The sequence below is a fragment of the Pteropus vampyrus genome, unplaced genomic scaffold, assembly GCF_000151845.1.
Source record: "Pteropus vampyrus isolate Shadow unplaced genomic scaffold, Pvam_2.0 Scaffold54, whole genome shotgun sequence".
Classification (NCBI taxonomy): Eukaryota; Metazoa; Chordata; class Mammalia; order Chiroptera; family Pteropodidae; genus Pteropus; species Pteropus vampyrus.
The window spans coordinates 2,145,079-2,159,913 of NW_011888835.1; the positions used below are offsets into that span (position 1 = coordinate 2,145,079).

The 14,835-nt window shown below is 30.3% G+C and overlaps 1 protein-coding gene across 1 annotated transcript in view; it reads right to left on the bottom strand.

Moving 5' to 3' along the window:
- Positions 1-14,835, bottom strand: part of CSMD3 (CUB and Sushi multiple domains 3) — a 1,080,109-nt gene that overhangs the window by 69,011 nt on the left and 996,263 nt on the right. Inside the window, 5 exon segments of the mRNA XM_011360386.2 lie at positions 176-349; positions 6,146-6,319; positions 7,910-8,104; positions 9,438-9,623; positions 13,662-13,850. Of these exon segments, the coding sequence (XP_011358688.1) occupies positions 176-349; positions 6,146-6,319; positions 7,910-8,104; positions 9,438-9,623; positions 13,662-13,850 (918 nt within the window).

The window sequence follows — 14,835 nt, forward strand, 5'->3', positions numbered from 1 at the left end:
AGCAGTATAAAAAATGAATTGTGAGAATTTAGTTTATGTGTTCGTCCATAAACATATATACGTATATATTTATATATATGAGTGTGTGTGTGTTTACTTACATATTTTACCGAAAAAAAATTTTGATAAATGCATAAGAACAGAGGTCTCTAATTATTTCGCCATGCTTACTTACGCACACAGGATGGGAGTTGACCAGACCAATTGTGATCCTGTTGACATATTCTCACTGAGGAACCAATCAATCGAAAACCAGGATTACACTGATAAACAACTGTGTCTCTGTAACCATAATTTTCTCCAATGACTTGACCATTCACAATTAGTTCTGGAATTCCACAGTGACCCGCTGAAATGGGTCAGAAAGAAATATTTTTAATATTGTGGTCTAAGTTATTTTTGTGTATTTATATTTGTATATAACATTATTAAACTTTTAAAGTTTACTTTAGCAGCATGCCACAAATAATGCTAACATGATTATTTGACATAAAGATAACTATAAGATACTTAGCAAAATGTCATATGTTAAGGAATTAAAAGAAAACACTTCTAGTAACATGGATCTAGAAGAAATTAGAAAACAAAAGATCTGTATAAAAATTAAAATATAACATCAAAATTTGAGGAATACAGATAAAGCAGTGGTTAGTGGGGACATTTATAGCATTAAGTGCTTAAGAATGGAAGATACATACTCAATGACCTAAAATTCCACATTAAGAAGAGAAAAAAGAGGAGCAAAATAAAGAGGTGACAAGAAAGCCAAAGTAAGTAGATGGAAGAATATATTAAAGACGGTCAAAAAAATAAAATAGAAAATAGAAAAACTATAAAGAGCATTATCTAAGCTAAACATTTTCTTTAAAAATAGCAAAAAGTTTGTTAAACTCCTAGCTAATCCTATCAACATAAAATCAAAGAGAACAACATTCTCAATAACAGGAATGAACAGAGTGATATCACTATAAACTTACAAAAATTAAAAGTATAAAGAAGTATGAAGAATGACTGTATGCAAATACATTTAACAGTTTAGAAGAAAAAGACAAATTCTTTGTAAATCATATCATACAAAAATAACACAAGAATAAATGGAAAATTTAAGTAGTCCTTTATCTATTAAAGTATTTGAATTTTTAAAACCCTTCCCATAAAATATATTCTGGCTCAGCTGTTTTCACTGATATATTTGATCAAACATTTAAGTTTAAAGAAAATACCAATCTTACACTCTTTTAGAAAATAGAAGAGAAAAAAAATCACTTTCTAACTTGTGTTATGAGGTAATCATAGCCTCAGTAGTACTCCTGGAAAAGACACATGAAACAATGTCTTCTATGAACATAAATGCAAAACTCCTTAACAAAATTTTAGAAAAATCAATCTAGAAACATACATATGTAATAATACATCATATCTGGGGATTATCCAGAAATGAACACTTGGTTTAAGAAATCAACTGCTGTAATTTACCATTTTGACAGAGTAAAGGAGAAAAAAAAAATATATGATTATTTCAATAGATGAAGAAAAAGCATTTGGCAAATATTCATTTATGACAAAAACTAACAGCAAATTAAAAATATAAGGAAATTTTTCAATGTGATAAAGACATCTATGATATTGTGATTTATAATAAGAAATATATTTTTGTCTTGGTGTCTTTTGTTATGTTAATTAGGCGACTTTGGACCACACCCAAGGGTGGGGGCTGGCTGCCACTGGAGTCAACCATGTTGTTAGAGGATTGGAATTTTTAGTCCCACCCCCTTGACCTCCAGAGAGGGGTGAAAGGTGAAGAGCTAAAGGCTGAATTAATCGGCAATGGCCAATGATTTAATCAATCGTGCCTTTCTAATGAGTTTCCATAAAACACAAAAAGACAGGGTTCGGAGAGCTTAAGAGTTGGTGAACAAGTAGAAATTCAAGAAGAATGGTGAACTCAGAAAGCGAGGAAGCTTCTCGCCCTCCCCACATACCTTGCTCTATCTATCTCTTCCATGTGACTGTTTCTGAGTAATATCCTTCTATAACAAACTGGTGAGCTAGGAAGTAAAATGTTTTTCTGAGTTCTGTGAACCGCTTTAGAAAATTAATCAAACTCAAGAAAGGGATCATTGGAATCCCTAATTCAAAGCTGCTCTTTCAGAAGCACAGGTAACAACCTGGGCTTGTGACTGGCATCTGAAATGGAGGTGGGGGACAGTTCTGTAGGACTGAACTCTTAACTTGTAGAAATCTGACGCTATTTCTGGTTAGATAGTGTTAGAATTGAGTTGAACAGTAGCACACTCAACTGTTGTCTGGAGCACTGCTTATTGTTGAAAATTGAGTCTCAGAACACCAAAAGACATCTAAAATAACTTCCAGTTAACTTCATATTTAAGGAGGAAATGTTGAATTCTTTATTTTACAGGGAACAAGACAAGATGTCCACTCTCACAAGTTCTTCTTAACATTGGTTGGCCTTATCTAGCACAATACATTCATACAAAGGAAGAAAGAAAAAGCATACAAATGGGAAACAAAAAGTAAAACTATTTTATGCTCAGATGATATATTTGCAGAACATCCTATTTTAAGAAATCCTAAAACTGACAAGTGAATTTAGCAAGGTTGTGAGATACTAGATAAATATTTTAAATAATTATATTTTTATATACTAGCAGCAAACAATTGGGAAATGTAATTAAAAGTAAATAATTTCACTTATAGTGTAAACACTAAATATTCTAGGGACTAAATATAGCAATAGATGTACATGATCTATATGCGAAACATACGAAATATTGCTATTGTGAAAAATTTTAAAAGACCTAAATAAATGAATATATTAAACATATTATGTTCACAAATTGGAAGATGCAATATTGTTAGATGCCAATTCTCCACAAATGATCTATAGACAATGCAATCCTGATCATAATCTTCCTACTTTTTTTAAAACATAAAATACAATAAACAAATTCTAAAAGTTAAGTGAAGTTGCAGAGAACCTGGAATATCCAAAGTAATCTTGAAAAGTCAGATTCGATTTGGAAGACCAACTTAAAAAATTTCAAGACTTATTATAAAATATATTTAATGAATAGTGCCAAATGTCCTTCTGGAAACAAACAAACAAACAAACCTCAACCTTACTTCATAATACCTACAATAACAAATTAAAAGTTAATCAAAGATATAAAATAAGACCAAAAATTATAAAATTTCCAAAAGAAAACATAAAAGAAAATCTTTATGACTTATGGCTAAGTGAATGTCTCCTAAAGCAATATTTAGGAAATAGAAAAAGATAAGATAGACTTGATTGAAATTTAAACCTTCTGCACATCAAAAAGACAGCATTATGAAATGAATAGGCAAGTCATAGGTTGAGAGAAAATATTCATAAAACACATAATAATGAAGACCTTGCAACAAGAATACATAGAAAAGTCCAAAGTGCATAATAAATGGCAATTCAATATAAAAGGCAATTTGAGGTTACCACTTCACAAAGGAAAATTTACAAATGGCCAATAAGCCCAAGAAACTATACTACATCAGTGGTTATCAACATAATGCTAGTTAAAAATCTTGTAAGATAACTTTATGCACCCAACAGAATGAATGAAATTAAGACTGACTACACCATATGTCAGAGAAAATGTGAGACAACCAGAACGCTTCCAGAAATTTTACTCCTAAATATCTAAGAGAAATAAATGCATATGCCTACAATAAGAATTTTATACAAATAGTCATCGCAGCTTTATTAATAATAACCCCAAACTGGTCAGAGCCCAGATTTCATCAATAGAGAAATGGCTAACTGTGGCATATTTGTACCATGGCATTCTACTCAGTGATAAAAATATGAAATTACTAATACATACATGAACATAGATGAAAGGAAATAAAAGAAGCCTTACACAGAAGAGTAGATAATTTAGGATTCCATTCACATAAACTTCTAGGATAGGAAGAACTGACATACAGTAAAAAAAAAAAAAAGTCAGAATGGTTACTATCTCAGGATTGAGGAGAAGGAGAGCTGCAGGCTGACTGGGAAGAGCTATGAGGAACCTAATGGAATGTTCTAGAACTATTGAGTGGTTTGAGTTACACAGGTGTACACAGTTGTCAAAACTCATCTAACAGCTTATTTATGATACATGCATTTCACTGTATATACATTTTGCCACAGTTAAAAAAAATGGGAATGGTAAGCAAATATTGAATGCTAGCTAATGATATGCATGCTGAAATGTTTAGCAATGAAGTATACCAAATTCTGCAATTTACTTCAAAATACACCAAAAAATAAAATGAATTGATGGATTGAGGGAGGCCTGAAAGCATGGATAGATAAGCAATAAGCAAATATAACAAAATGCTAATTATAGAATCTAGGGGGTGGGCATATGGGTGTTTGATGTCAAGTCTTTCCATTGAAAAATTGAAAAACTCATAATAAAATGCTGGGGGATTGGGAATACATACATTATATTTAGAGAAGCAATTATAAGCACATTCTAGTGGCCGTTCTGAGCCAAACATGTCTGGAGTGACAAGAACGAGCTGTTTTCAAACATGAGAACGACTGAGCTACTTGACTCTGTAAGGTCACCCCAAGTATAAGGACTAAACTTTGCTTGTCTGGCAACTGCACTTTCCTTCTACCATCATCCTTTTAAATTTATATCTGATGTCAACACTGTGTCCTCGGCAATGGATGATAATGATGTCTTCACAGACTGAGAGGCAATGTTTTCTCGTAAATACTCCTTTTATGCCCTGTCTCTTCAGAAAACAAACTTGAGATTGTAAATAGATGAATAAAATCACCCTTTATGTATGATATTAAATAAATGATATACAAAACCAGTACGTCAGGGCATAGAGCCACAAAGTATAATATTTTAGATTTAGTTTACATATACATTTTCAAATTTATAAATAAACTAAGTAATCTGTAATTGAAATCAGCATAACCAAAGTCAGTTTAAGAAACTATATACTAGGAAACAGTTTACTTGATTATTTAATCCTATGTTAATATATAAATATTTAATTTATTTACTATTTTCTTTTTATATAGCAGTCTTATAGCACATTTAAATGTATATACTCTTATAAAGAGACCATTATTGCTAGGTTTCCAAGAATACCTATTAACAAATATGCTTAAGAGGAGAAAAAAACTTTTTACTAAAACCTCTAGCTATACCTTTTAAGTTTGAAATAATGAGTGTATTACCATGAATATGTTCAAGCTTATGAGCAAAAAAAAATATGTATTTAAATTGTTATAGACTTTTCTGCCATGGATCATATTCTTAAAGAATAAAATTTTAGAGATAAAACATTGCAAATTTAGCAATACCTTGTTCATCGTGATCAGCAATTTTTCAGTTACTAAACAAAAAGATTATGCCTTGTTCACAACAGACAAGTGAATAATTAGAACAATTTTCATTATACCTAATTCAATACTGGCTGTCATATCTTGATATCGTTTTAGAGAAAAATAAAGGCAGAAATTATATCATTCTCTTCATAGTAAAGAAATTATTGAAATCTTTGAAAAAAGATAAAGAATAAATCATATTATTTTATTATTAAAATAACATTTTAATACTAAAAATCCTATTTGCTTTAAAATCAGGTTTAAAAATATATTTTTAAAGTTTTAATAGAAAGTAACATTATACATGTTTAAATCTTGTGAAATAAAAAGAAAGAAAAGATTTTAAAGTATGGACAATATTTTTCTTCTTCGGTCATTACCATAAGCAAATAAGTGAAAGGAGAATTGACTATGTTTTATAGTGAATTAACTGCTACAGCAATTAATTCAGCTGAGTATGCAGAATATAATTATCAGCAATTAGTTTTCATCTTTTTATTTTCACCATGCCTGGAAGAAAATATGTCTCTCCTTTAATAACATAAGATTCTCCTTTGGAATACTAGTTGATTAAGAGTTATCTGTTTAAAAGTTTTTCTAGTATGAGACATTTTAAAGTCAAATATTTTCTAGTGTTTTAGAATCCTTACTGAGTGAATATAAGTTATAATCTCATATTATAGAAAAAGGGCTGCTTTCTTTCCAAAATGAAGAAAAAAGGTTTGGTTAAAATGATTTAAAAATCTGTACCTAGGCATCTGGTTTCAGATCCACTCCAAAGACCTGAAGAAAGGCATTCTCGTACAGCAGAGCCCACAAGCATGAATCCTGAATCGCACGTAAATATGGCTGTGGAGCCATATGAAGTCTGAGTTCCAATCTTATTTCCATTTGGAGGTGTAGGTAGTTCTCCACAGGAAATAACTTCAAAACAATAAAAAAGTTAAAATGCTTAAAAACAAAGTCAATATGCACTTGTAAAAAAACCATGCTTTTTACTTCTTGAATTCTCTCACACCTGTTAGAATGGCTATTATCAGCAAGACATGTAAAAATAAGTGTTAGAGAGGTTGTGGGGAAAAGGAACCCTCATACACTGCTGGTGGGAATGTAAATTGGCAGTGGCTAAGGAAAACAGTATGGAGGTTCCTCAAAAAATTAAGAATAGAATTACCACATGACCCAGTAATCTCTTTTCTGAGTATCTACCTCCAAACTGGAAAACATTTATCCATAAAGACATGTGTAGCCCTATGTTCATTGCAGCATTATTCACAGTGGCCAAGACATGGAAACAACCAGAGTGTCCTTTGATAGATGATTGGATAAAGAAGATGTGGTACATATATAAAAAGTATTGCTTAGCCATAAGGTAAAATACTGTCATTTGTGACAACATGGGTGGATCCTGAAAATATCATGCTAAGTGAAATAAGTCAGATGCAGTAAGTCGAGAACATATGATTTCACTCATACGTGGGCTATAAAACTGAAAGCAACAAATAAACAAGACAAACAAACAAAAACTCATGGACATGGACTATTGTTTAATAGTTACCAGAGGAAAAGTTGGGAGGAGGGAGGTAGAAAACAGTAAAGGGGGTTAAATATATGGTGATGAATAGAGGTTTGACTTTGGGTGGTGAACACACAATGAAATAAACAGATGATGCATTATAGAATTGTATGCTTGAAACCTATATAATCTTATTAACCAATGTCACTCCAATAAATTTAACTTAAAAAAATATTTCGTTTGAATATCCTAAGTTCGGTTAGTTTATGTACATTAAACACTGGCCATTTATATTATACTATAAGAATGCATGGAAATAGCATGATTTAATATGTTTAATTTGATTCAATAAATACTTATTGAGCTCCTCCTGTGAAGCAGGTTCTAGCTGATATTTTTAACACTTCATACAATTAAATCTTTATAATAACTATGACATAGGCATTTTAGTAATTTTCTAGTTTAAAAAATTTGAGTTAAAAAGAATAAACATTATATAACATAGTGATTAAAAGCCAGGGGTTGTAGGCAGACTAGTTGGATTGAATCCAATTTCTCTACCATTTATAGGCTCTATGAGTTGTATAAAATAATTTAATCTAAGATATAGTTTCCTTTTTGATAAAATGAATATAATAATATCGACTAATTTATAGAATGAGAACTAAGGAATAAATGAAATAACACATTTCATTTATTCATAAAGGGCTAAAAGCAGTGCTTGGCAAGTTGTAAGTATGCAATAAACATTATCTAGTTGTTGTGGTGATAGACCTAGCATTCAAACACAGGATTTCTAAATCCAAAGCCTATGCTTTTTTCATAAGCATTTACTAATTTAAAAAAATATGTAGAAAAACTTTAAATGTAATGAGAATAAATGACCTTTTAAATAATATTATCTCATTACTACTCTAGTGTGTTTGGAAAAGGAGTGATTAAGCAATTTAATCACCAAAGACAGCTTATGAAATAAATTTAGCAGAGTGTATACTTACTTTGGCAATATGGCCTTTCATTTCTCCAACTCCAGGTACCATTAGGAAGACATTCAATAGAAGCAGGACCTAGCCCATGATAACCAGGGTCACAGCTGAAAACTACTTTGGTTTTGTATTCATAATGGGAGCCATTCACAATTCGCCATCTTCCATGTTCCAAGGTAAAGGAATTGATGCTTGGGCATGTAACGACTATTCAAAAACCAGGAAATAAATGGTAATAAGTCAACCATGTCTATTCTACTTGTTAATTCTATCTCATGTATATTCCATCCTTCACATCACCTTAATTCACTCACTATTGTGCCATACAAGATCCTTTAGCATTTGTTTTTTATTTCTTTTACATATTAATCATTTTTACCCACTCCCCAGCTCTATAATACTACTGGAAGCCTCTTCAACATGTACTGCTATTTCGCATTTCAGTCTTTGTACAGCTTTATTGGGGAATAAGTGACAGGATGTGTACAAGATGGCGAGAATTTGAAATGGTACAGCAATTATGGAATACATGCATACAGCAGTATGGATGTTCTTAAAAAATTTAAATACAGAACTACCATATGATTCAACAATCCTTCTACTAGACATGTATCCAAAGAAAAGGAAGTCAGAATCTCAAAGAGATGTGTGTATTCTCAAGTTCATTGCAGCATTAGTCACAACAGGCAAGATATGGAAATAATGTACTCTCTTATTTCTTTAGATGTTTTGGAAGAACTATATTTTGAGAAAATTTGTTTTATAAGAATGGTCTTTTTATGCAAGAGTTGTGATATAAATTTGGCTTATTCAAAACTTGCTCAATGTAAGATAAGTAGAAGCATTATTAGACATCTATGTTGACTGCAAATAATTTAACAATCCTCATTTAAATGAAATCACAGCTAAGTTAAAATGATAGTACTAAATGAGAAAAAATAATTGAAATATAGATAAATATCAAAGACTTTATTTAAATCAACATTTTCTAATCCTTTTGCTACCAAATGTTTTATCAGAATTATATTCTATCACCATTATATAACATTTACCTTTTAAACTAGTAATGACAGCAATGGTAAATATTCTAAATGCAAGTAACCTAAAGAATACTGACCAAAACCAAAAGTTATATATCATCTCAGCATCATCATGTAACCTTATAAAAATCAGGGCTGAATGTACTGAAATATAATTTTATTAATGCAAATTTCAAAAAATTTTTCAAGGGCCTCTGCATTGAAATACATGTTAACTGATGGATGATTTTTTTTTACAAAATAAATGATACTCTGTTATGTAAAATAAGTCACTTTTATTTGTTGACATAATATTCTGGAGTTTCAAAAATGAGTGCAAAGTCCTTAAATTGTCTTCCAATTATTCATTGCACTTGACAGCTAAATTACCTTTTATTTCCCTCTTAGACATCACATTTCCTTTCAGGAATTAGTTCTAAAATTTAAACAACACATAAAATTTCAAATCATATAAGATGCCAATATAAACACAAGTGATGAGATTTTCATAACAAACATACCAACACAGCGAGGAGTCTTGTTATGATTGCTCCAAGTTCCATCAGATTGGCACACGGCAGTGGTCAGTTCCTTAGATGACAATCTATATCCATCATGACAAAAATAGGTAACTCGGGTTCCTACTAAGTAGTCTGTTGTAAGTATTCCTCCATTTGTTGGAGCTTTAGGTATCCCACAGGAAATTGCTAGGATAAATACATACATACAAAATCACAGATATAGAAAAGTACTTAATTTCCTAGATATATCTCTTAAACTGTAAAGCATGTAAAACTATTTGAGATTTTATTAATTTCTCTGGAAAATTTTTAGAATACCTCTTAAAAATGCTTTTCTGAACCATAACTTTTTAAATAATTTATTTCAAACTCCTATTGAATGTGTTTTTTAATTGGTGAATCCATTCATTAGTATGCTTTATTTCTGGTTTCTTACTTAGTTTCTTGTCAGCATGTGATGGTTATCTGCATTCATATAGATTATATGAGAATAGAAGCTGGGTATATACAGAGTGTGTGTAGTGTTAACCCATGACTGGACTACCACATAGCAAATTTGGTCAATTCAAGTTGACAGATAATCATTAAAGATTATAAAGGCAGTGGTAATCAATATTCATCAGGAGTTTGGCCAAGAATAAAACAAATAGATTTATTTTACCTGGAAGCTGGATATTGCTTTGTTTTAGGTACAGCAAAATTCTATATGCTTGGACACCATCCATGGAATATCATATGATATTTTTAATAAACATAAGGCCAAGACTTATTATCTTAAAACCTACTTTAGATTTCTTACATTTCATTGATATGTTAGATGTGTTGGTTTTTATCCATAATAAATCTGAATTTGGTGAAAATTAGTTTTATCATAATGTGATAATTACAGTAAATTTCTAAATAGTTTATTGTATATAAGATATTTTCATCTTATAAATTCAAATGATTATACAGAAATCTCCTGATTGTTTTCCATCTTTTCCCTACAAATACACAATTCATATCTCCAAAAAAAGAAAAAAAACACAAGTGTCCAAAGAATATAATTGGTGAAATTATTTCTATCTTTTATGTCATATTAATATGTGTAAAAATTTAAATATCTCTGCAGCAAAAAGATTAGTGTATTTGAATATGGGTGTTGCCCCAGAACCAGCTGGAGTTATTATGTAAATACCTGGTATATGTACTGTATTACCTCTATAAAATCAGAAAATTTCTGAATTCTGAAATATATAGTCTTACCGGTTTAACAAAAATACTTTAGACTGGTAACTATATTTCTCTCATATCAAAAGAAATAAAGAACAGAAAGAAATGACATAAATAAATGATAGATAAGACCTATGAACTTGAATATTTACAGATGCTATGTTCTTTTTACGTACCTCTCATTTCAACCTAAAATTGATTCTACTTCTCTTATAAATCCAACAGTAAGGTGTTTAAATTTAATTAATCCATGTGAATTGACTATAAAGTGAAAACATCTTAGTGAAATCTATATAAAAATCTCAAAACTAAGTGGGAGATTCTCTACTGGTGAATAGTTTGATATTTTGTAATTTGATAAGCTGCAAATTATGAACAGAAAAGCAGTAACACTGACTTAATAAATTACTTAAGCAATCTCATATAATTATGTTATTATCGCTGCTACCTAATTACAGAACCTCTAAAATAGTGTTGCAAATGTAAATGGTTTCCTGACATCTGTTAAAGAAATGTTTATATTTCCACTTAGGACTTCTAGGAATTTCAACATCAAAAATTACATATTAACTGATCTTTTAAAAATTAATTGTACCTTGCTATAGTACAGGTTGAACTTTGATCAAATTATAAAGGGAATACAGGTTAAATAGCATAGGTTCCATATATTTGGTTAGTATGAAATGGTTATATTTAAGAACTGAAAAAAAAAAGACAACGTACTAAAATGATAGAACAACAGCTGTGCCTGTGGATAGCTTACATTTAACTTTTCACTAAAAAAAGAAAATGAACCAAGTTCAGAAGAACCATCATCACTGAGTGGTTGTCAAAGAGGCTTCTCTACAGAACTTTTTTTAAAAAGCGCAAATTAAAAACGAGGCAAGGATTAGAAAGCAATAGTTTCTACATAACACTGTGTAATACTCAACTGTATAGTGGGATGAAAATGGTTCAATTACTGTCGGGGGAATCAATGAATGGCTATATGATGTGCAGACAAAGAAATAAAACAGAAAGCCAAACCCAAATAGAGACAGTAGACTAAATTTTCTATCCTTTACTGTGTTCACTTTGTGTTACCGTAGATCAAGTAAATATATATGCATAAAGAGACTGAAGAGAGAAGAATAAACATGAAGAATGTAAAACAAATTTGGAACAAAATAAAATTTGCATTCTGAGAATAGCTCTTCCCAATGACATTTAACCATTATATTTTTATTATCTATATCCAAAAACAGACAGGTCACATAAAACAAACTATTAGAAGATAATTAATCTTTTAACATTGTTCAGTGATAATAAAATATCAATTTTGGAAATAGATCTTTGAATTACAAATATTTTATCATTTTACTATGCCAAATATCTTTTTTAAACTGCATTTCAATTTACTTATTCTAATTGTGAAAAATTTTAAATCAAGAGCAATGAAAAAACATAACTCCATATATACATGTCATATACAAAAAAATGAAATTATACAGCTGACTCAACAATTTCAAACTTTCAGACAGTTCAGAATATATTTTAACCAAAAGTTAATTATTTTCCCTAAAGGTTTCTTAAAGATTATTATCTGTATTAAATGTCTATAAATAATTCTTATATAACTAAATGTAATAATTCAAAGTTCAGAGCATTTTAATGTTTATTTAAAATATATGATTTAGAGACAATTATATATACATATTTTAAATTCCCATGATTCTGAAATTATGAGATCAAAGATTCTTTCCCAAACTAGTTCTGGAAAATTAGTTAATACTAAGAATTTGTAAATACTGCTGGTATTCATTGGTCAAAGGAAAGCAGATGTTTTGACAGTTTATTAAAATATATCTATTTTATATGAAGCCAGCGACTTCAGTGTTTGTAACTCTGTAAAGTTATGATACTTTCCAGAATTCTAATAAGTGGTTAGTTTCCTGCATCAATAGAACAAGGAAACAATAGTTCTTTCATTTCTCATTTATGCATGCCTGTGAGAACTATCTTTTCATAAATTTGAAACTGCAGTTTAATAGGTAAAAGAAGCCATTTCAGATGTCAGGTAATAGCTATTCTATGCACATTTTAATTTGCTGTTAATTTTACATTTTAATTGTTCTATTTTATATTTTATTTGTTTTGTAAAAATTGTCCCCATTAAGTAAATTATAGGTAAAACTCATTATTTATTAACTGAGAGTGTTCTGCAGTTTTTTAATGTGAGAGTTCGTAGTTATATATACCTCCACATTCTGGGTAGAATAAATCAAATATAAAATTTAATTTCATATTGACAAAAGTGTGATGTTAAATATTTGAAAATTTTCAAAGTCCAAGACACTTGATTTTCTTGTGTAACTGATGCTGAACTCATCTTTGTGATTATATCTAGCTAAGAGACTCAACAACTTTTTAAAAAGAAGACCTAGTCTAAAGCTGTAAAGTGTGCCATTTATCGATTAAGTAGGTTGTCCATATGCTTGCAATAGCAGGATACGATGCTTAGACAGTGCTTTGATTTTTAACAAAATACAAATGAAAACGTAAGACATATCCGTGTTGAGTTGGCTAAACAGTAAAGAAAACATAACATGGTTGCTAGCTACAGTTTCCTCTTTTAAATTTGTTGCTTTGATTGCACATTTTTGCATATTCAGAGTGAAAGTCTTTAGTGAACTCTCATCCTCTCTATTGTTTTTGCAGACTCCACACTAATACAACATCCAGCTCTGGGTCAATCGCTTTCTGACAACAAAGTAACTGAAATGATAGATGTACGAGTAGAGTATGTATATAAGTGGATGAAATCATAAATCACATAACAACAAATGAAGAATTCAAAACAATGAGTCTCGTTCTCAAATTTATCATTCTGTGTTTTTAAGCATTATTTTCATGAGCGGCATCTATAATAAGCTTATGAATATTTATATTTTTGGAAATTTCAGTGATCTAAAAGAAAAAATTAAAAAGGATTAAGAGTAATGTTTTTATCCTTTTTTGAATAATATACTGTACCTTGACAAGCAGGGACCGGTGCATCCCACGCATGGTACCCATAGGAAGATTTTCTGCACACAGCACTGCTTTTACCAACAAGTCGAAATCCTCGATCACAGGCCCAGCGGACCACGCTATTAAGCTGTCCACCTGTCTGACTGATAATGTATCCATGAGGTGGGGATTCTGGGGTACTACAGTAAAAAGCTTTTCAAAAGAAAAAAATAATCACTGTATAATTAATGAATCAGCAATTCTTTACAACTCAGAATTATAAAAACCTGTAAGCGAACACCAGTACTTAAAAATAGGCCATCTATTTTACTTCATAGGAACATCATGTTATTTTCTATCGTTTTGACATGACTTTTATGAGACATATCTCTGGGCTTTCTTCTTGTAATTCTTATTGTCACCGAGGCTGTGTTTTGAGTTCATATATATTACCCTTTGTTAACACCCCAGAGGTCTAAAAGCCCTACAAATAATTCAGAAAATTTTGGAAGCTATATTTTTTGTCTTTAAAAGGGCCTAAATGCCACAGCCTTGGTAGGAATATTTTAGAGCATGTTGTTTACATGTCACTTTGAAGGTATCTCCAGACACCTATATCATGTTAGATCATGCATTTAATTTTGGTTGATGTCAAAAAAGATCCCCCATATTCTATAATCCTCTCTCCCAGCTAGCAAAGAGTTTCCATGCTGTCAAGAATGCTTACATATGGTGATAAAAAATGCCAATAAAATAAAACTTTTTTCATCTCCTGAAGTCTGAAATGTCAAAAGATAATGTCAAATGGCTTTTTCATATATATGTACTTTTGAGACTATTCAGCCTGGCAGGATCCATTTACCCTTTGAAACTTCAATGTATTCATCTGAGAAAAATGAGACTTTAGGGGTAAATCGTAGAAAATAGATTAAACTTAGAATATATATGTCATAACCTGTCACTTCTAAAGGAAAAATATATATTCAATATGTCAAGCTGTTCTTGGGGCTGAAACTGGTGTTTTCACAATAATATATATTTAAATTTATCATAAATATAAACATAAAGATTTAGTCTATAATGTGGTCAATCTAATGCTTAAATTGCTTGATTTGAATGGTTTATTTTTAAGTTTTTGTTATTACTAAAAATATAATTTAATGGGCTGACTTTTAAATGTTATCTTTGGGTACAACTT